General features: G+C 40.5%; 1 protein-coding gene across 2 annotated transcripts in view; it reads right to left on the bottom strand.

The window, feature by feature from the left end:
• The window catches only part of PTN (pleiotrophin), a 79587-nt gene that overhangs the window by 17380 nt on the left and 40616 nt on the right, over positions 1–21591 (bottom strand). For both annotated transcript variants that reach the window (XM_087766671.1, XM_087766670.1), the window contains exons 2-4: positions 7445–7554; positions 5834–6007; positions 4627–4788 (exon numbers count right to left, since the gene is read on the bottom strand). In XM_087766671.1, the coding sequence (XP_087622797.1) occupies positions 4627–4788; positions 5834–6007; positions 7445–7553 (445 nt within the window). In that variant the 5' untranslated portion in view covers position 7554. The remainder of the gene's footprint in view (positions 1–4626; positions 4789–5833; positions 6008–7444; positions 7555–21591) is intronic.

Here is a 21591-nt window from a genome sequence, read left to right as displayed (position 1 = left end):
GACAATACCCCGTTCTTCTACTTTCTGGCTGGCTGGAACCCAAACAACCATCAATCAAGTTTGGGTGGCCATGAAGTAGGCCAGATGGAGTATGTCGGAAGCATTTTCTGCTCTTCAGTGCAAGTTGGCCATTAGAGCAGCCACTCAACAGAAGTGCTTGAGTCTTTCACATCTGTCAAGATAGTTTAGGGAGACCTTGAACATCCCCGGCCTTGCAGACACTGATTAGAATATGCAATTGTGTGTGCTAGAGGAGAGGTGGCTGCCTCTGCTGGGATTTTGTGATAAAAATTATCCTTTCATCCTTTCCAGCCTTTGTGACAGGCTTTCTCATGACCTCATTTGTGTACTAAATACACAAACCATGGTGTCTGGGATATCACTGTCATGTTGCTGACAATCTCTCTGTCCAAATGCACAATATTCAAGAACGGACGACAGTGTTTATCCTCGGTTAACTATACTTTAGCACAGCAGCCCAAGACCAAGCTGTGGTCTCCAATCTGAGAACACCTCAGCAAAGCTATGGAGAAAAGAGCTCGTCAGAAATCCAGATAAAATTCAAATTCCGGACTCATCATCTGCATACATACAGAAGAGTTTCTATAATAATTTTCCTCTTGCAAGCAGCGAGCTCCAATATGTCCAAGGTCACAGACTACAATCCATACGTAGAGTCAGCTGCTCAGAAGAAAAATACTGAGACAGAACAATTGCTAATGAGGAAAAAAATACTTTTTTTTTTTTTTTAGTTTCCAAACTAATGAGAATGCTTCAAAAAGATTTTAAGGCTTTTCCATGGACGCTGACTAGTGATAAAACAAATCCATAAGAACATTTAGATCACCAGTTTATGAGGGAGGAATTGATTCCCAAGGTTAATGAGTATCTCCTGGTTTAATTTAGCAGAAGTTTTGCCATAGCTCATAGAAGTTCCTGGAAAACAAAAATACACTTTTATCAGCAAATGTGCAAAATTATAACCCTTGGGATTTTTCTGCAGGCAAAATTTTCCTTACTATTAAGCATAGATCAAAATTCTATGAAACAGCAATCATCTTCCAAATAGTTAGGTGAGAGGAAAGAGACACAGTATTCATCCTACCAGCAAAGTTGCTGCATGTTCATGAGCTGGAAAGGTGGATAAGCAACAGGACAGCAGCAGTTACAGATGACATCAATTTATTTGCATTTTTCTCAAAGAACAGAGAAGGTGAGGAGGAACTTCAGACACCAAGCCACACTAAGGAAATGTGTCAGGTGAAATCTGATACACAATACTTCATTGGGCAAGCCTAGATGAAATAATCTGCCTTATCCATGGACCTTCTTGGGTTCTTAACTAACCACATTAATTAACTTTTAAAAAAAAAAAAAAAAAAATCTAAGAGTTAGGGAGAATTGTGAAAGTCTCAGATAAAGATATCTGCTGCACATGCAAGCAGCGATCAAAAGAAAAACATATTTAGGTTATTTAGTGGGTGTAATGAAAAATAAAGGAAGTATTACAAAGATATTTTCTTTTTCAACACAAATCTGTAGAGGACATGCTTGGAATACTGTGTACAGTCCAGTGTCTTCATCTCAGAAATGATTTAGCAATAATAGAAGGAATTTAGGTAAGTCCAGTAGAGAGTATTCTCATCATGGGTAAATTGTTATACAACGAAATACTTAAGTCCGAGGTTTTAGCTTTAAAAGATGGCAAGTGACAGAAAGTAACAGAAGATATATAAAATTACAATTGATTGGAGAAGCTAAATAGGGGCTTTTACTCACCCCATTTACAATATGAAAACAAAAGGAAAAGTGATGTAATGGAGAGGTTACAAACATGACCTAATAGAAGGAAAATTTCAGGGCACAGGAAAGGGGCTAGTCAGGAAAATACTGAAAACAACCCTTTTTCTGAATATACCAGTATTTTTCAGTGCAATATTCTCAGTCAGTTCACATCTGCTTTCGGCATTTCCAACCTATTGCTGTCAGAGATGTATTCAGTGATGCAGCTCTTGAAGCACACCAGTCAGAAAGGTAACCGTTTAGCAGTGGAACAGGTTCCTGTAATTAATAAGCCCCTCACTTACTATTCTGCTGCCAGAGCTCCCAAATGCCAGAGAGCCACGGCCCTGCTACTCCAGGCAATCACAGCAGGAACATACAACACTTGATCAGCATTTACAGGTCTAGCTGCACATCAATACAGACCTTATGCAACCGTATGCCTCAGAAAAAAATTGCTGCTTCCAAATAGTGTATCATATGCTTTTTCTCTTGTAGTCTTGAGCCATTGATGCGAAGCTATGGGTGAAAACGGAACCTAAGTATGTACCTGCAAGTGCTCAGACAATAATCTAGATCTTACTTCTCATCTCCAAAGAATTAAATTGGATCCTATTCTAACTATAGATTGAATACAGTTTAATTTTTCCTTTATCTAGATGTGGGTGCGGACTTACCTCCAACCTGTAATTTCCTTCACCTCTGGAGGAAAACAAATACTCTTATTCCAGCTAACGTGTCAGCACTCAGATTTTTAATTCAGAAATAAAATTCAGTAGGGCACAACATTTTCCACAGTACTAATCTGCTTGACCTAATTTCTTACTCTAGTTCCTCCTACTGCTGCCAATATACTGCCCGGTGTAGCTCCTATGTAGTTATGCCCACAGATCTGCAATATGTATTTCTTATCTTTAGCTCAGGGCCCAGGCAGGCTGCAAGTGTGCGAATTCCATGCGTGCTGCTCCTACTAATGCCAACAGCAGATGAACGAGCAGGTGGCATGCAGGAAGATGCCATGAGATTTCTAACGCAAATCAGGAGAGCAGAATTTCTGCCCACAGTTATTATGATCACAAACCTACCTATTTCTCCTTTTGCCTTCCTTCAAATCAAATGAAGTCAGGTTTCTTAATTAAGTCAAACACATAACTATGTTTGCTGCAGTCAGTCCCAATCCAAGTTTCAGTCTCAGCTATAACTCACTCATATCCAGAATCAGTTCAAGCTAACCCCAATCCAGCGATTTCACAAGCTCTGCCTTTAAAAGTATAATTTGAAAATGACCCTGTACCACCCAACAGCACTGCTCTCACAAAACAATGTTGCATCAACACCCTGCTTTGTCTCCCTCTCCCCTCTTCTGACAGCCATTGACAGAATACACCAACCCAGCGGGAGCAGAACAAGGCAGAGGGCTACTAGTGGCTCGAGCAGCAGAGGCCTTCTGGCAGCACAACAGGAAGCTTCATTCAATAAACTCCCAAATGCCACTTAGGCATGGAAACTTACTCAACCTCCCCCCCCTCCCCCAAAAAAGTCCTTCCCTCCAAACTAATAAACAAGAAAAATCACACAGTTCAAAGCCTTCCCTGCATTCCTACCCAGTCACTTCCCTCTCCAAATGAAGATGTTTATTGCTGCCAACTCAACCAAGCCAGCTGGTCTCTCAAAATCTGGTTGTATCCTTTCTGCTTCACAGCATGTCATTACCTACACAGGTTCTAGACTTAGTGCTTATCTGATAACTCCATGGATGGTGTGTGACGAAGACCAGTTACAGCTGTACTGACTGAAAGGAGACAGATGCATTCACACACACAGAAAGCATCTGCAGCCTCATCAGATATGTCTCTGGTTGCAAAAGCAGAGCAGGCCACCTGCAGGTACCCCTCAGATCAATGGTGCACCACCATCCACAATTTGAAAATTGCTGGTCCAAGTTGCACCTGTCACTCCTAATCACATTTATTTTTATAATTATCCAAGTATTCAGAGCCTGGAATGTGTTAAACCTAGCTGGTTTTAAGCAAACAAATGCCAGGGTAGCATAGCTTGTAATATCCACTTAAAACACATTACTTCTGTATCTCAAACAAGATCTCACAGTTTTAGCTCCCACTATAAATCATCCGACAAACATAACACCTGCAACTCCAACAAAAGAGTACATTAAAAGGCTTTAATGATTAGAAAGAAAATAAGCTTGTCAAAGGGACACCTGGAAACACAAATGCAGGGCATATGCCTTTCTGTGTACTAGGAATTACACTGTCACTCACATTTACATAAGACACATACATTCCGTACTCTCCTTCCTGCTATCTTTGAATAAAGAACATACAACCCCAAGAATACAAAACATCCACATACTCTCTTTTCAACATGTAGTGAGCAGAACATCCCTTCTGTCCAGAAGGAAAGCAGTCCCTTTTTCAACTAGTCATTATTTGATACAAAACAAAACCTGTACAAAAGACATCTTTATTGAGAGATGGTTTTGCATGCTATTATTGGTCTGTTCCCATCAACAGGCGAGTTATGAAAAGCATCTGTACCCTGGAGGTCTAGTGAGCATAAACAAACTGCTAGCAGTACAGGCGGTCTAAGGTTAAAACTGGAGCTTTAATCTTCAGCTCACCTCTTGTGTGTGAGACTGCCTTGACTACACAACCCAGGAATATTGTCTGCCTGACTGCTGGGAGGTAGGAGCAGTGCAGAACTGAGGAAAGGCCATGAAAGTACAATCTCCTGTACTACTGAGTTCCCACTGAAGCATGCAGGACATCACAAATACAGTGATTTAAATGAACTAGTGTGCAGCTTTCAGCAAATGGAATTTACCTTGAGGTTTGGGTTTGGTAAGCTTCCCACAGGGCTTTGAGATTGTGACGGTCTTCTGGCAGTCAGCATTATGAAGGGCTCTCTTTAGGTTCCCGGTTCGAGTCTTCAAGGCAGTATTCAAGTCACATTCTCCCCAGGCCTGGAACTGGTATTTGCACTCCGCTGCAACAAGTAAATAAATAGCCATTTTTAAAACAGAATGACTGAGTGTGAAAACAAAAATGCTGTGAGTCTAATAGGATATAACAGACAGCCAGTGCTTGTAGACAAAAGGATCATGAAACTGAAGAAAGGAATCCCAAGAAAAATTTAAAGATGATTTGCAGTGATAATTGCGGTCCACCCCCTCAAATGCTTTAAAATGGAATTCTCTTGCTTTTGCGTGGATATTGCATTATTGTCATATAAAGGAAAATACATTCAACTATGAAGATGCACAATAAATAAATTAAAAAAAGAAAGAAAAAACAGCAGTGGGAAATGTCATTCACATTCTATATGGCTGTTCCTCCATTTGTGTGATGCCAAAGGTTACTAAATAAGGATTGAATAGTTTCAAGAATGTAAGTGCAACTATGAACTTGTCAAGTCTGTAACTGCTGCACCAATTGCCTTGGTAAGGTCACAATGATGTCAAAGCCATACAAGCTGTTTACTAGGGGAAAAAAAAAAAAAAATTTTGCAGGAGTAACCAGATCTGAGTCCCGGACAGACATCTTGTCCAGGACAGATCTGACATATCTTTCTGATCTGTTATAGATGAACCTTCTGAACTGAATAATATAGCTGAAATACACTGGTCTTCATTCACTCCTTTCAATGCACACACTGGTAGCCACCCATGCTCCATGCTGCAAATCACACATCCCGAGGTCACGTAAAGCCTGTGGTAACCATTGCAGAGATTCACAGCTATGAGAGAACACACGACGCTTACATTGCTGCCTTATATAGGGTTGTACAATACAGGAGAGCAGATTTAAACATGCTGCTGGAAGACTGAGTTTACAATAAGTAGGTTATATGGACTCTCTGCAGAGGAGCTGCTTTGCTCTGAAGAAGCTGCCTTCTGATGCCTTATGTGTTCCAGCTGCGGTGAACTTGAATTACAGAAGTAACCCCTTCACCAAGGGGCTAAGCAGAAAATACAGGCTTCCTGCTCTACACTTAAAAACCAAAACAAATCCCTTGAGAGAGTGATGCTTACCTCCAAATTGCTTCTTCCAGTTGCAGGGAATCTTACACTTCTGAGTCTTGGTGGTTTGCTTGCACTCAGCTCCTGTGCGAGTGCCCTCGCGTGTCCCCAGGCCACAGTCACCACTGGTGGGCACACAGACGCTCCACTGCCATTCTCCACAGTCGGACTTCTTCGCCTTTTTCTCTGGGTGAAGACAAGGAACCAAACCCAAGCAAGAGAAGCAGTCAGTACCCAGAGCCTATGGAGAAGTTCCCCAAACATCACTAAACAGTAACAGCACCTGAAAGGGTGAATAAGGAAGACATTTGTAAAACAATTGCTTCAAAAGCAAAAGGTCTGGCATCCTCTTCACTGTTTTGCAGTGACAGGTCAGCCCCTCACTCCAAAGTGGGGTGGATCATTCAAGTTCAGCCCCACTACCATGTCTACTAGTCCACTTAGATATTCTGGACTGGATTCTCATCTTCAGAATAGGGAATCATCTAGAAACCCTCAGGGACCACTGACCAAAACATGCAGGAGGGCTCACTCAAAAAGGACACTCCTCTGTCTCCAGAAGCTGATGGCATGTAAGTATTTTCAGCTCCGACTGAAGCACCACACACTATACAGATTAGAAATGTATGTGTTGACATTGTGTATCAGGATTTGAGCACCTCCAGGGACCAGCTGTGAGATACAAACTTTTCACTTGGTATACCATGTCACATTTTATGTCAGAATATGACCAAAAACTCCAAAGAAAAAACTACATGGAGAAGTGTACTCGAAATGCTGATGAGAAAAAGACAGCAATGTTATCAAACTCAAGGGTTAACAGAAATAACTAGTTAGGACCCCAAAACATCACAAGTAACTTTAAATAACCTTATATAAAATTATTTTCCTTCTATCACTTGTATATTTACATTCACATTTTCTCATATTTCCATACAGGCACAATGGTTAGAAACACTTTTTTTTTAATGGGAACACTAATTCTGATAAGACTCACAGGTCATATAAACTGGTGTGTAAGCAGCCTGTAAATATTAAGATCTTAAGAAAAATACCAAAAGATGCGTTCCTTAAAAAAAAATGTCAAAACTGGGTTTGATAGATGTGAATTTTCCCCCCCAGGCCTGTCTCTCCTATAACGAGGTCTGAGTTCATCACTGACAGAAAGCAATTACCGCTGGATGTCTGGCTGTCTATCTGCAGCAGTGAGTTAGTTCAATTCTTTGTCGGAGAATTTCCACATCACACAGCATTAGTATAGCATTGTCATATACAACACTGAATGAGAGACATAGTAACTGCTCTTTCATCCCTCCTGTTTGGTTCTCCCTAAGTCAAGCATGAACCTATTCCCAGAGCAAATTTTAAGCTGCCCTGCAATACCCACTCTGTGATAAACTGAGGACTCCAGTCTCTGGGGCTGTCAAGCTGCCAGCTTTCACGGAAACTACTTTCTGTTTTCCTATTTAACACAGAACAACATGTCACAGCCACAAATCCTTACCCTGTATGTCAAAAGGTTAACGAATGACCTGAATTTCATAACAAAACGAGAAACATTTGACATTCTCCCACACATGCAATCTATCCCAGGGATTAACTCTGAATTACACTGGACCTTACCTGGTTTCTCTTTTTTGCCAGCCTCGGTGGTAGTCACAGCTGCCAGAATGAAAACAAGTGCCAGGAAGGCAGCTGTGAACATTCGACGTTGCTGTTGTTGCTGTTGCATTCTGGGGATTAACAAGAGAGAGAGGAAAAAAGGTTGGTTAAAGTGCAAAGAGTAGGACCCCATCTAAAGTGTTGCTACGACGTTTTTAGGAAGCTCTGTTTCAGGGCCACAAGACACAAGCAGGTCAAACATAATTAGCCATTGGCAGAATGGGCAATTATCTTCATTCCACAGAGAATACAAAGATTTGTAACAATTTTTTCCAGCCTGTGTACCAAATCACTGATCTACATCACTGATGTTATGGGTGAGTTTTGCAACACGAAGTTCAGTAATTATTGCTCACCTTCTAGAAACCTGTCAGAGAATCAAGGCTCCTGATGGGCCCGGAACTCCTCTCTTTCCTGACCTCTGGCTGTGATTTATTGTGTAAAACTAAACAGAACATATACTTTGTGTTTCAGCTTAGCCATTCATATGAAGCAGGGAATGCTACACTGCCTACCTTGCAAGGGCTCAAGCTCTTATTAGGCTTACTTGACACCTGAAAAGAGCTTCTTTCATGAAAACTTATATAGGTAATAGGTGATGTATTATCTTCATTGTCACTGGCATGTTGCTACCTACTTTTTCCTTCCCTTCCAATTAGTGTCTCTTCCTAATATAAATTAAGCTAATTACCTGAAATGCAAAATGGGCACAGAGATAGGACTTGCGCACACAGCTAGAGGCTATCCATAGCACGCTAATGAATCCAAAATCTGGATTTGGGAAGCAAATATTCAAATATAAAAAGGTATTAAAAACATTTGCTTGGTGGTGAAGCATCAGTTATTAGTCAATCACCAAAAGTCATTCAGAGCTGGCTGACTTCAACAGCTTACACACGTATTTCTCTTTCACTTCGCTGTAATTTGCATGGTCTCATTTTGGCATTGTTTATCTGAAAGCAGGACCACAACAAATACATATGTTAAAAGTATGTATTTGTATGACCATAACACATACATATGTTAAAAATAAAGAGGTGTCTCCCCATTTCCCAGAGACAGCTCTTTAGCAGGCAGCTGGGTACCAAGACGGTGGACTAGATATTGCTCAGATGGAAGGTTGCTCCAGCCTTTTTCAAACCAGGGCCCATGATATTCACACTATGCCAGCTCTCCGAGGAGGTGTCAACAGTGCTAGCCACTAAGCTGGCCTTAAAAACTATGTTATGGATGTTACGAAGAGTTTAGAGGCAACCTGAGTTCATTTTTCTGAGCACAGCAACCTTAAGGAAGCAATAATTCTCACCATGAACAAAGAACAAAACATATTTGAAATTTAATTGGGCACTCCTGAGCATTCCCTGCTGGCAACCTCTTGTTCAAAAGCAACATAATTGTAATTGACGTGGAAAACAGGAGACGAATCCCAAACACACATACTTTTAAGTATCCATCTTTAATATCACGCTAGAAGCCAGATGAGAAAATTTAATAGTTTTGTTTAAATGAAGTTCATGTGAAGATTGCAAGAGACCTGGCATTCAAATGTCTGAAAGAGCCATCATTAGCGCCAGTTTGTTTTACTTCAAAAGACAGTACCGTTTCCCGTCATCAAGAAAGGACCACCAGAAATTCCAGTGAACTCAAAACAGCCCAGAGCTAGAGCACGAGTCCTGTGTGGGCTTGCGTTTGTATTTCCCTTTCTTCTGCTACATGTTTCCACTTAGAGCCTCTCATGTTTTACAGAAAATGAAATAAACAAATAAATAAGTAACAAAAAAAATAAATACGCAACCTGCCTTTTTATTCAGCTTACCTCAAACTGGTTCTCCATAATCACAGTTGCAACACTGTTAAGACACCAAACTTCCCCCGTCAGCCCCTTTCGCTTGGAGAAACTTCACCACCAGTAGCACCACACCTCATCTCACCTCACCTCCCATTTTCACAACAATTTATCTTCTCGCCTCCTCTCTTCTAAACAACTCACCAGACCCCCTCATTAAAGGAGTATTAAGTGCTTGTGTGGAAACATACAGAAAGAGACAAATACTTCCACAACCTCAGGACGCCGTCCCAGCACGCTGTCTGGGGATGTCAGGAGCACGGCAGCACCAGGGGGTTTGTTGCACAGGATGTCGCCACACGCAAGAGATGCCCGCTATGGGCTTGGGGCTCCCTCCTGCAGCCCTGTTGCCCACCCCATGGACCTGGGATGCGGTGACATGCACCCCCACGGGCTGAGGGCAGTCACTGGGAGCCGTGACTAACTGTCTCTAAGGAAGCTGCCTTATATTAAGTTTACAGAGATTCAAATTCAAATCTGATCGACATTATTTTCAGCAAAACAGGCAGGGAAAATAGCTGGGTTTTGGAGTCTGAAATGTTTCAGAAGCCCTATAAACAAAACTAAACGTAGCCTTAATATAGCATGTTTTCCTAAGACTCCAAGTCTCTCTACAGCCAAAATACTTGCCAAGTTGTGTAAGGCAAACACTAAACCTGCAGACAGACATACTTTTCTATCTATCTATCTCCCTCCCTCTGGCAGAGAGTGCCAGGCTGCTTCCTGAAGTGTCTTTGCTATTAATTATCAACAAGTGAAAAGCCGTGTTGTACAGAAGGAAGCCTTGCCTCTCACCACACCAACACCTCAAATTCGATGCAACTGGTGTGATTACAGAAAACTGCATAATTGTTTTGCACATGATAGACCTGCAAGGGCAGGTGCTCCCACAAAATTACAAACATTACCCACAGGGTATATACAGTACCCATTAAATATTAGATGTCTTTTTCAGAAGGCCAGAAAATCCCACCTATCAGTAACCATTTGAGTTCAATCTTCAGTTTTCCTTGCAAATATTTCAGCTGGCCATTAAGAAGATGGATGAGGAGAAAAACTTGTCAAACTGGACTTGGTTTTGAAAACAATATATTCCACTGAAAAAAAAAACCCAACAAACTTTGTCTCCCCCCCTCCCCAATTTGAAGGTTACAATTTTTTCTTTTCATTAGATTCTGTGATAACATTTCCAGTTCAACCTTTGGTTTAAAGAACTGCCAAAAATGTTAATAGCAATGAAAAAACAAGTGTTTCACGATATGCAAAATGGACTTCTCCTTGACTTTTTTCTAATGAACCTTCTATCTACTTCAATGGTAACAAGTAAATTGTGTGTCATGAAGGAAAACCTAAAATCCTGTACGACAGCCCCTAAACCAAGCAAGGCAGCAGCATTTAAACAATGGCAGTGGCATTTACAATCAACAGGAAGAGACAAAAAATAAGAGAAGGAAAGAAAAAGAGACATTTGGGGTGGGGAGAGCTCCAGGAAACTTCAGGAGAGAGAAAAGGTAAAGAGAGAGAAAGAGCATTTAGAACAGTTTAAATGGTAAGCTGGAACAAGATCAGAAAAAGAAAGTGAGTAATCATGAAAAGAGCACCAAAACAGGAATGAGAGAAGTAGTTAATGATGGGTAAACACTAAAACAGTGAATGTTAGGAACATGAAGTATGTAACGAGGTGAGAAGTGAACCATAGCAAGTGGCTTCTCCCAACAAAAATGAGGCATGGGAATTACTTCAGTCTTACAGTTGATTTCACAATCTCTGCTTGGGAGTAAGAAATGAAAGGAAAAATTAAAAAATGGGAGGCAATCAGAAAATTAATGAGTTCATCAACCATATATCCATGGGTTCAATTGCATGTTGAGCACCAGAAAGAGAGTCAAGAAGTCATCACAGTACGGCTGCAGTTTAAAGGACCTTCTGGGCGGAGCTTGAGCCTCCCACTCCAAATCCTTCACTACCCCAACCTGATTTTACAATCGCACTCATCTCTCCTGAACCTGATTCAGTAAATCACTTTTTTCCTGGGATGAGTACAGTCCACACAACTAAGTATCCCAACTCTTTTAGGAAATACCTTTCCTATGGACTGCAGCACACAAATTCCAGCTCTACCGGAGACCCAAACCGGCATCCACATAGCATAGCACATGCAGACACTTCCATTTGGGTCCAGAAGCGCTACAGACGCTTTCATGCAGTGCCAGGCTTTGTCTAACAGCCCAAGAGAAAAATCTGACTCCCTCCAACCCAAGACCCTGCAAACACGACTTGCTTCTTTCATACCCAAGTTGGCAGCCCAAGGCGGCCCAGGTGTTTTCATGCTGTGCTCCGTAGACCTTTGGATCTCTGTTAGCACAAGTCAAGCTTGCTGGAGCAACTCTGCACTCATACAATTAACTCGTACACAGGTTCTCCATTTCTCACATATGAACAAGTCTTTCTGGAACACAAGCATCCAACAAACCAATTTCAGATGAAGCTCCATCAGTGAGCAAGTGTTTATTTTTCATAGCCTTACTGAAACTAGCATATGCAGCACATCCTAGGATCACATATGCCTTTTGCAGGTGGCTTTTTTGCTGTTAATAACTATTACTCACAAGCCCTTCCCTTCATCTGTTCTTTCCAAAGCAACTGGCAAGGTCCCAGATTATAGAAGCAAGTATTTTATTATTAAGTCCATATGAGTATCATCTCCCACTCTGAACTATCAGGTTTTCTCACATGATTTAACCTGTCCATATCCTGCAGCTCTTCCAGTGTAATACGCCAAACATCAGCTGTGTTGATAATGCTGTTACTCTTCAACCCTGCATGTATTGCAATACTGTATGCATTGCCATTGCTAATGACATGCCACAGGCTTTGTAGTGAGTTTGCAAGGCCTCGAGACTGAGGCTTGTCGAGGCTTACTCTGAGTTTTCCTTGGCCTGTCTGCAGATTTGTGACATTTGGTTTAGCTGCAACAGCAATTTTTCTAATTAATCAGCTATCTATGGGTAATTTGATTTACTTTTCTTCGTTGTTGTATGGAGCCACACAGGTTTTACAACTCTATTTCAATAATGTACTATAGAGAAATACAGGACTCTATCTTAGCAAAGGCCTTGAAAAGTGGAGACACAGGATGCAGTGTAGAGGAGTACAGGTATGGGAGATACAAGATGGGGCACAGGCTTGACAATGGAGACCCCCCAGCTATAAACAACTCACCCATGGTCAGATAAAGAAATGCAGACCTGGAGCTGGACAAAACTGGATATAGGAATAAGAAAGAGAACACAGAAATAGTTTTCAACATACCTAAAAGGCGCCATATATAGTAAGTTTGGACATAACATGGAGCTGCAGACCCATGAAAAAAGCAAAAGGTATAAAAGCATGTTAGCAAACACACAGAACTAACCCCAAGTTGATCCTAAAGTGAGGAAGAAGAAGCCATCAACATGAACATCATATTCCTTCCGGCAAAGTACTCAAGATGCTGACTAGTCACCATAACCATCCCTACCACCAACACTATAACGAAACTACCAACCTTAGGGCTGAGAGGAGCTGGGGAAGGGTCAGCATAACATTAGGAAAAGCAGTTGAATCAAAGTGCATGTATAACAGTTTTAATTGTGGTGGTGTTATTATTATTATAACAACATCTGCATAGACATATTCCTTCTCTGTAATAATTACATCTACACTAATAATAATGATTCTTGGATTAGACTGATAACATTTGAATTACACTAATTTTTTTACTTTATCTAAATATATATATAAAAGGTATGGTTCCTCTTTGCCCATAAACAATATTTTGAACATAACTATGGCTCCCAGCTTTGCCTTTTAGTACACTATCATTTTCATCCCATGATCATGAATAAATAAAATGCATCCCAAAAAGCAGACTTAAATTCCTACAGCCCATTATTTCCCTTCACAACACTGCTCATTTTGAGACCTCTTTAAGCTCCTTACCCATGTTAGAACTACCTTTTGCATTAATCCCTCTTTTTTTCCTGTTTGAATGAATAATTTCTCATCAAGTCCCACAACAAACACTTTAATAAATTACAGTTTGATTAGTCCCACATTAGTCACGTCTACAAAATCAGTTTTTAAGTGAGCTAGTTTGGGAGATCAGTCTCCTTTCAGTAAACACATGCTGTGTTTAATGAAACTTAATATTTACCTCTACTTCTTAAATTATTCTCTTATTCAAAACGTGTCCTATTTTGCACTCCATTGAGGACAGATGAACGTGTCTGCAGTTACCTGGATCTGTTTCTTTCCCCCTTCTTAAATATAAATATTATATTTTCTACGCTCCAGTTATAGAACAGCAGGAAGTATATGATGCATGTTTTAATGGTCTTAATGAATCTGAAACGTCAAGTGCCACTTTTGCAATACTCCAAGATGGAAACATAGAGTTTTCTCTGTACAAGAGAAGTTAAGAGCATTCGGCTCTTAGGAGCTTGACCTCTGTAATAGCTGCAGAAACTTCTGCTTCTCCAGCTCTTTCTCATTCACCATCTGGTACATGCCCCTATGTCCTACCTGAACTGCCATATTGAAAACCGAGGCAAATGTTCACAGACTTTTGGAGCCAGACCTTTATGAACTGTAATCTCCCAACTGTAAAACACTCCCCCCCACCCCTCGCAGACATACACATTTCCTTTGTTGTCTTTATTTGCAGGACTAGGGCAGGGCAGGGGGAATATCTAGATTTGCTTTTTATTTCCCTTGCAAGATTTAAGTCAGCTTGGGTTTTGGTGAGTCTCAGCAATCTGCCACTTCTGGACTTCCAAGACATTAGTTTCTTGGATGATCAGTACCGTTTTCTTAAATTTCTGCAAGCTCCTGACAGCACTATAGTAGGCTGCTCCCCAGTTAGATTTGGAATTTCTCTCTACAGGCTTATTTCCCCCTCTTTTTACTTGAGGAAACAAGTTTCAATTTTTTATTTTTTATTTTTTTTTTTACTTTGATACAAAGAGATCTGAAATAATCCTTCATTAAAAATCTTGCATTGGTCCAACCCACATCACCAGTTTACTTAATTTCTTAAAAATCAACTTTTAAAATTGAAAACTTTAATTATATTAGGTTCACAATCCTACGTAATATAAACTGAATCAGATTGTTAACACTTGATACAAGTGGTTATTTTTAAGGATGAGCTTCAAGGATGAGCTGTAAGGGCATACTGAATTAAATTCTAAAATAGCATCAACTTTTTATAATCCTATGGTAGGTAGTGAAGAAATCACATCCACAAGTAATTAGCCCTTATTATTATTAGCACCATTTACCTTCTAATCTAAATTTGGAAAGATAAACCCTTCTATAATGAGAGAACTGCTTATTATATTTTCATCATGCATAACACTGCAAGGAGTTCTAACTAAATTCATATCCAACTGTGGGTCAACATGAAAACAGCAGATATTTTTCCATACTCCTCCAAAGTAGTTTTGAGTCACACGAATCTTATCTTATACATACCAGTAGTTCCTATTTGTTCACACAGTGTATCATTAATTTCTATTACAGTTACATCACTTTTACTCTGGTTCCTATCTTTTCTGCACCTTTTCTGGATCTTCAAGTCCTGTCTACCAGTCACGATTACCATTTCAGAGTGGGTGTGGGCTAACCCAATAATATCCATTTGCAGGTACTACACCTCTTTCCAGCTTCTCCAATTCATTGCCCAGGCCACCTGTACCTGATACTTCTCTCTGATCTCACCCAAATGTCTTCCAGGTACCAGCTTTTCATTAAGTGTCTTTCCACCCCAACTACTGCAGTTTTCAACAGCAGTAATGTCTTTCTTTGTCTTGGCTACCCTGCCACTGTAATGTTGCTTCTTTATTTAATGCTACATATTTATTCACCTTATTTTTCCTTCCTGAGTACTAAAAGTAGACATGGAAGTCACATATATTTCTCTGTATGCTTCCTTATGTGTAAAGATCCCCAAACTCCCCTCACAGCACAAAGCCTTGAGCCAACTTGCTGATCTTCATCATTTAGTGGCACCTTTGTGGACCAAAGAAATGCTGTGTTCCTTTCAAACAGAACTGCTACTGTAGCCTTAGTAGTCAGCCTAAAAGTGAGCAAAGGTTTAAGGAAAAAAAAGAACCTTTAATTGTAACAACTGATTGCTCAACCAAATGATACTATCTCTGGCTGAAAAACCACGCCTTAATCTCATTTCTAACAATGGTTATGTTTCAGAAGAATTTTATTAAAGAAAACCCAGTAGAATAATGATGAAACACCAAGTTTTCTTCTTTGGTCAAATTAAGTAATGAAATGATATTTTACTCTTACTTGGGGGGATTAGGGGGTGGGAGGGTTGGTCAGTGTACCAAAGCACTTCCCTCATATTAATTCAGAGACATGCAGCTACTGCAATCCTGCCCAAAGCAAAATTTGTGTGCTCATTTCCCTTACTCCTTTTACTTCCCTGTCTGGGATAGGTATTCTCTTGTGATACAAGCATGAAATTTTGGGAGCTGCACCAGCAACACCAAACAGTGGACACCAGTGGTCTGAGTCTGTGTGCTAACAAGTTAGTTCAAAGCCGTGTAGGAAACCCCAAACCTTACTGAAAAAAAGCTTCCTGCATTTCAGCCGCAGGACGACGGCTGGGTAGCAGGCCCAGTGTCTCAGCACTCAGCCTCCAGGTCCCCGTTCCAACGTGCACGATGCTGTGCAGCCGGCAGGTTGCTCTGTCTGGCAAAATGATACAGAATCAGGGAGTTTCAGCTAACAGGCGCTTCTCAGCTTCTCTTTCTTCTATTCCGTCCTTTGCTTCCATGTGCGGGGGCAGAGAAGGGCCACCCCACACGGAGGCAGCGTCAGCAATGCTCTGCCCTCCATGCAGGAGAGGGGAAGCTGGCAAGCAGCAGCTGGTAGCGAAGAGGCAATTGCTTCCAAGGTGAGCCAGTACTGGAAGGAGTTGAGTAAGCAGCAATTTATTCAGCACTACAGTGGCAAATTTAAAAAAGAATAAAATTGAGTATAACTATCTGTTTGTTGCTGCAGATCAGCCAGGGAGAAGTAAGAAAACTCTAGAAGGCTGAAATGATAGTTGACAAACTTTTTTTTTTTTTTTTTTTTTTTTCTTAAAATCAGCATTTATGCTCTGCTACAGCACAGGGTACCCGTAATAACAAGCCAGAATCAAACAGTTAGCTAAAAAGGAAAAATCTCACAGCATGACCCTTCTGATAAGCCCAAGTCAAACACTTCACTTCAAAAATTGCAGTGTGCAGCTCGGGGACTACATTTCTCAATCTGTAATCAACCTCGTGTTCTCTTTTCAACATGGACATCATTGAGGGCCAGAAAAATGGGCACTGAGGCCAGTGAGTTATGCCAATGCCATAAAAATAAGCAGGGAACCAAGAGTTGCATGACTCGAGTAAATTATTAAAATGTAAACAACAAAGTCAAAACCAACGATCAATTAACATGCCCCATCTAGCTTTGTTCAAGTAAATAAGCTAAAGTAATTACTTAAGTTGTGGATAACAGTTCCCCTAGCCTTTGATATTTGCATAGTTGATTGCATATTTGCCTCTCACATCAGGCTAAGGCAAACACACATGCTGTGTATATTTTATATTTCTAGCTCCCCAGACATAAATTAATAGTTCGAGTTGATAACAGATACCCCTAGGTACATGAATTCTGCCTTTTAGGGCTGAACATAATTTAGACTGACTTGAGACTCAAAAAACGAGCTGGTCCCAACAAATACAGACAGAACATTTCTTCCATTTTTCCAAAATGTTTTGCCAAAATTAAAATGTTTTATGGGAGAACATAAATTTCAACAAGATGGCAAGATTTTGAAAGTATTTTTATGAATTAAAATAATTTTCTTTTTCTTTGTTTTCACTAGTATTAAACTGTATTCCCTGCCATTAAAAATATAATTTTTACACAAGCTAGACAAAGGATCCTACTGTTTCTCATAGGCAGAATCTCCAGATACTTCTGCAACATAACATCAGACCTAGAAATCTGAACTTCCATTTGGACTTCTCATTACCCAGCTCTGTCTCTCATGGAGCACCAAGAGCTGTGCAATTCCTTCATAGCAAGTTTTAAGCAAAATTTTGCCAACCCAGGGCACTATCTGATCACAGAAGAAGGAATCAATTATAAAAGGTGTAATTTTTTTTTTTTTTTGTGAAAGTTTAGCATTCACACAGTAGTGTTGTGAACAAAAAATATAATGGTAACAAATAGTTTCTTCCTGAACAGAGCAGTGTAGTAAGTGGAAACACAGAGCTAAACAAACACAACAGGCAGTACAGATAGTTAAAAGGCCAGGGAACTAAAAATCTAATAGAGATGGACAAAACCCTCCAAAGGGGATTAAAATTTAAAAAATTTTGTGCTTCTCTCTTTCCAAATTTCCAACACAAGATTTTACAAAGGCGATTTTATTTTCAGAAAGCCTAGGGAACACACCTAATATTTTTAAAATGTCATAATTGAAAAAAAACAAACAAAAGCAAAACCAAAAACCATTCAGTATCATAAGCTGATGTTAAGAAATTAACCATATCAATAAAAGGGTGAAAAAACATGCTATCCTTTCAAGAGAAGCATTACATTTATTAAATGTAATCATAAATGAGATCATTTTCTTAGCCCTGGCCTTCAAAATTTCTCTTAGAAACTACATCATTGAAATGAACATCACTGTTGAAATCAGTTTTCTCTCCTTCTGCTCTCCCCGAGCTTTTATTTTGCTCTCATCCACAATGCACACATTTTCTTCCTCTCTTTCGCTCATGGTGGGTCTGAGCGAGTCGGGGCTCTCGAGCAATAACTAATACTGACTTCTGCAACTGCCTCTTCTGAACCTTCCCCTCCCACTGCTCTAGCTGAGAGGATGAAGAAAACAAAAAACCCAAACCATGGCTGATATTTCAGTTCGATCTGCTGTATTTCTAGCTCCTAACTGAAAAAGACATTTTTAAGCCACTTCTGTTACCGTGATTTTCTTTTCCTCCCTGCTCTTCCCACAAACGGCGCTATGTCACTATCTACGAAGTCACACTAGGGTTCTTTACACTTTCATTTTTCCAAGACTAAAGCTGAGTCCTGGATTTGACCAGCCATCAACCCACCAGAAAAACCACAGGAGACTCACCTCCATTTTCTCCAATTACTTTCCTTGCAGTGACAGTGAGGCCAAGCTGCTGACTCAGCTCTCCTGTGCATCATCTGCATCAATGTGTCTCTCGGGGAGAATCCACGTGTTGTGGTCATGAGTTTCCCCAGCCACAACTACTGGTAGATCTTCTCTCCTCTCTATTCTCTTTTGACTCCATCTTCACTGCTCCCGCAATGTGCAAAAGATATAAATTACCTGATAATGGCAGAGAGACAAAGCATGCCTGTCTGGGGGAAAACAAGCTCTTACTACAGTTATTCTTTCTGCCTCCTTTCCCACCCCAACCTGGCTAGTGTCTTTCCTCTACCTAATGTTCTTTTGGTTGCCTGAGATTATTATGACACAAAGTATTTTTTCATGGTTTTGCAATGCCCCTGACAAGTGTCCAGATCCCTACTACTCAGGTACCATGACACCACAGGACCAGAAAAGGGCAAATAAACACTGCAATAGAGAGTCTTCTGGTATAAGGAGTACAGCTGAGATCTGTTTGGCTAGCTAATGTGTTTTCGTCCACCAGAGATGAATTTGGATACCTTCTGAAAATGTTAAGAGTAAAGAGTGGCATATTCCCATCCACTTGCTAAACAGAAGGCAGAAGAGTTTCTCATTGTCCCTGTCTGGCCAAGATAAAAAGTTTTCTTCACTATTATAAATTAATTTATTGAAACAGAATAAATTTATGAAGCCTTATTTTCTTGACAGCAGCAGTTGTAACAATGTCCTATGGGTATCACAGAAAAAACAGGAGCGACCAATGAATATAACTATTTTTGTAATTAGGTCCACAGCCAAAGATTATTATTACTACTACTATGAGGAGAAAAACTATGTGCAGATATACACTCATGTCACCACAGCTCCAGTGGTCATACCGTTATTGTGAATGCATCATGATTTGAGAGCTGTTTAAGCTGTGACATGATTTTCATAATGAACAGCTGTACCATACAAGCCAGGCAGATGCCTCCACTGTATTCTTGTATTCTTTTTCTCCCTCTGCCCCAACGAGGACATTTTCAGCGCAATGGCAATAGGCAAATCACAGCATCTGTCACTGTCCTCACTTCTCCATCTACGAAATAGGGATAACAGCACTTGCCTCCTTCAAAAAACGAAAAAAACAAAAAACAAGCCAACAAAACACTGAGAAACCCATAATAAAAACGATTATGTAAAGGGGGGATAATTTTATTACTCAGCATCAGCTGCAGCTTGCTCTACTTTCCTGGTTCTCTTGCCTCCATGGTTCCAGGCTTTGAGTGGGGTGGCCAGACACCCTCAAGCAGCAGAAAGCAGCAGCAACACTGTGCAGCTCCCAATGGCTCAGCATGTTGTTGAGGGAAAGCTGCAAGACACAGCAGAACCCCTTTATCTTTGATAACTACCTTTCCTTAAAAGTAATCAAATTTTGTCAAACACTTAAGCTTTGATTTGCCTGAGCTGACTGTCAGTCTGGAGACTTTTTTTCCCCCTCCGATCAGACTCTGAGAAATACTCTATACTCCTACAGAAAATAGCCCACTTTATTTCCTTTACTTATTATGACTCGCTGTCTCCTTTGCTGTCTGTCTATTCAGATGGCACTCTACAACATGCAATGCAGTCAGAAATCTATTTAAGCTGAAAGCCCATGGCCTCTCACCTATGAAATCTATTAATCTTTTTGAGGGACTGCATTTATTTTTTTTTTTTTTTTCCAGAGAAATCATCATCTTGCTTCAAGTGACAAATCTCAGGGCATTGGGACATCTATGCAAAAATGAATGAGGAAAAAATTAATTCATCCAAAACAAATGCAACGTGCAAATAAAATTAGTGTTTCGGCCACATTGCAACACAGGGCTAGAATGTGTTTTTAAATCATTCTCCTCGAAAAGCAGTCAGCGAGCAGAGCACAGCAGTTCTGTAGCATGTTATCTCCTCTTTGCCAGTCTGAAAGCAAATAGCATCTCCGAGGCACATATGCCCTCCAGTATGATACTAGTCAGCAAAGAAAGAGAAGAGCCTAGACCTCATCTTCTGCATTTGATATTCATAGAATCATTTAGGTTAGAAAAGACCTTTAAGATCATCCAGTCCAACTGTAAACCTAACAGTGCCAAGTCCACCACTAAACCATGTCCCTAAGCGCCACATCTACACATCTTCTAAATACCTCCAGGGATGGGGACTCAACCACTTCTCTGGGCAGCCTGTTCCAGTGCCTGACTACCCTTTCAGTGAATAAATTTTTCCTAATATCCAATCTAAACCGCACCTGGCGCAACTTGAGGCCATTTTCTCTCATCCTATCAATTGTTACTTGGCAGAAGAGACCAGCCCCCACCTCGCTACAACCTCCTTTCAGGTACTTCACAGCCCTTCCTACTTAGCTAGGGCTTTAAGAACTGCCTCTCTTATTCCAGTGTAATTTAACAACCACTCAGGATGGACCCTACCTTGAATTCACAAAAGGACATTCACTGTGGCATTTAATGGTAGCAAACAATGAGTTGGGATGCAGTGCCGCTCCCTTTCCAGGTATGGGAGCCTGGCCAATGTTCACCCGACCATATTAGTGCTAGTAATGAGCAACAGCTTTCAACGCCTGCAGTGAAGCACTGTCAGGCACTGATGGTGAACAGCTGCATTCTGCAACAGCACCTCAAAGCGGTGCCTCCATTTATAGGAGAACATCCTAGAAACAAGCAAGCCTGGGGAAGAGAGGAAAGTACAATCACCTTCACTTGGCAGTACAGAAACTGAGGTTTAGAGACATAAATCAACTTGCTTCTAATTATCCAAAAGAAGTGTGTGACAGAGACTTTTTTTTAGAAAATTTTACTCCTGCACTTTAATGAGAAAAACATCCTAGACAGAAAATCCCACTTTCAAATATGGCCAGGAAGACGGAGTTGCCCCTGCTCCAGTTACTTACCTTATCTGCAGTAAGTTTCCTATTTCTATCCAAGGTAAAAAAATGTCAAAGGATATTGTAGCTATATCATTTGATGCAAATGGCAGAGGATGAAGTTGTTCAGTGTGCAATATATAAGGGGCGAGACTTCA

The sequence above is a fragment of the Nipponia nippon genome, unplaced genomic scaffold (assembly GCF_047370975.1).
Source record: "Nipponia nippon isolate SJK-2023a ecotype South Korea unplaced genomic scaffold, ASM4737097v1 scaffold_3, whole genome shotgun sequence".
NCBI lineage: Eukaryota > Metazoa > Chordata > Aves > Pelecaniformes > Threskiornithidae > Nipponia > Nipponia nippon.
This window is presented reverse-complemented; position numbering and strand designations above follow the sequence as displayed.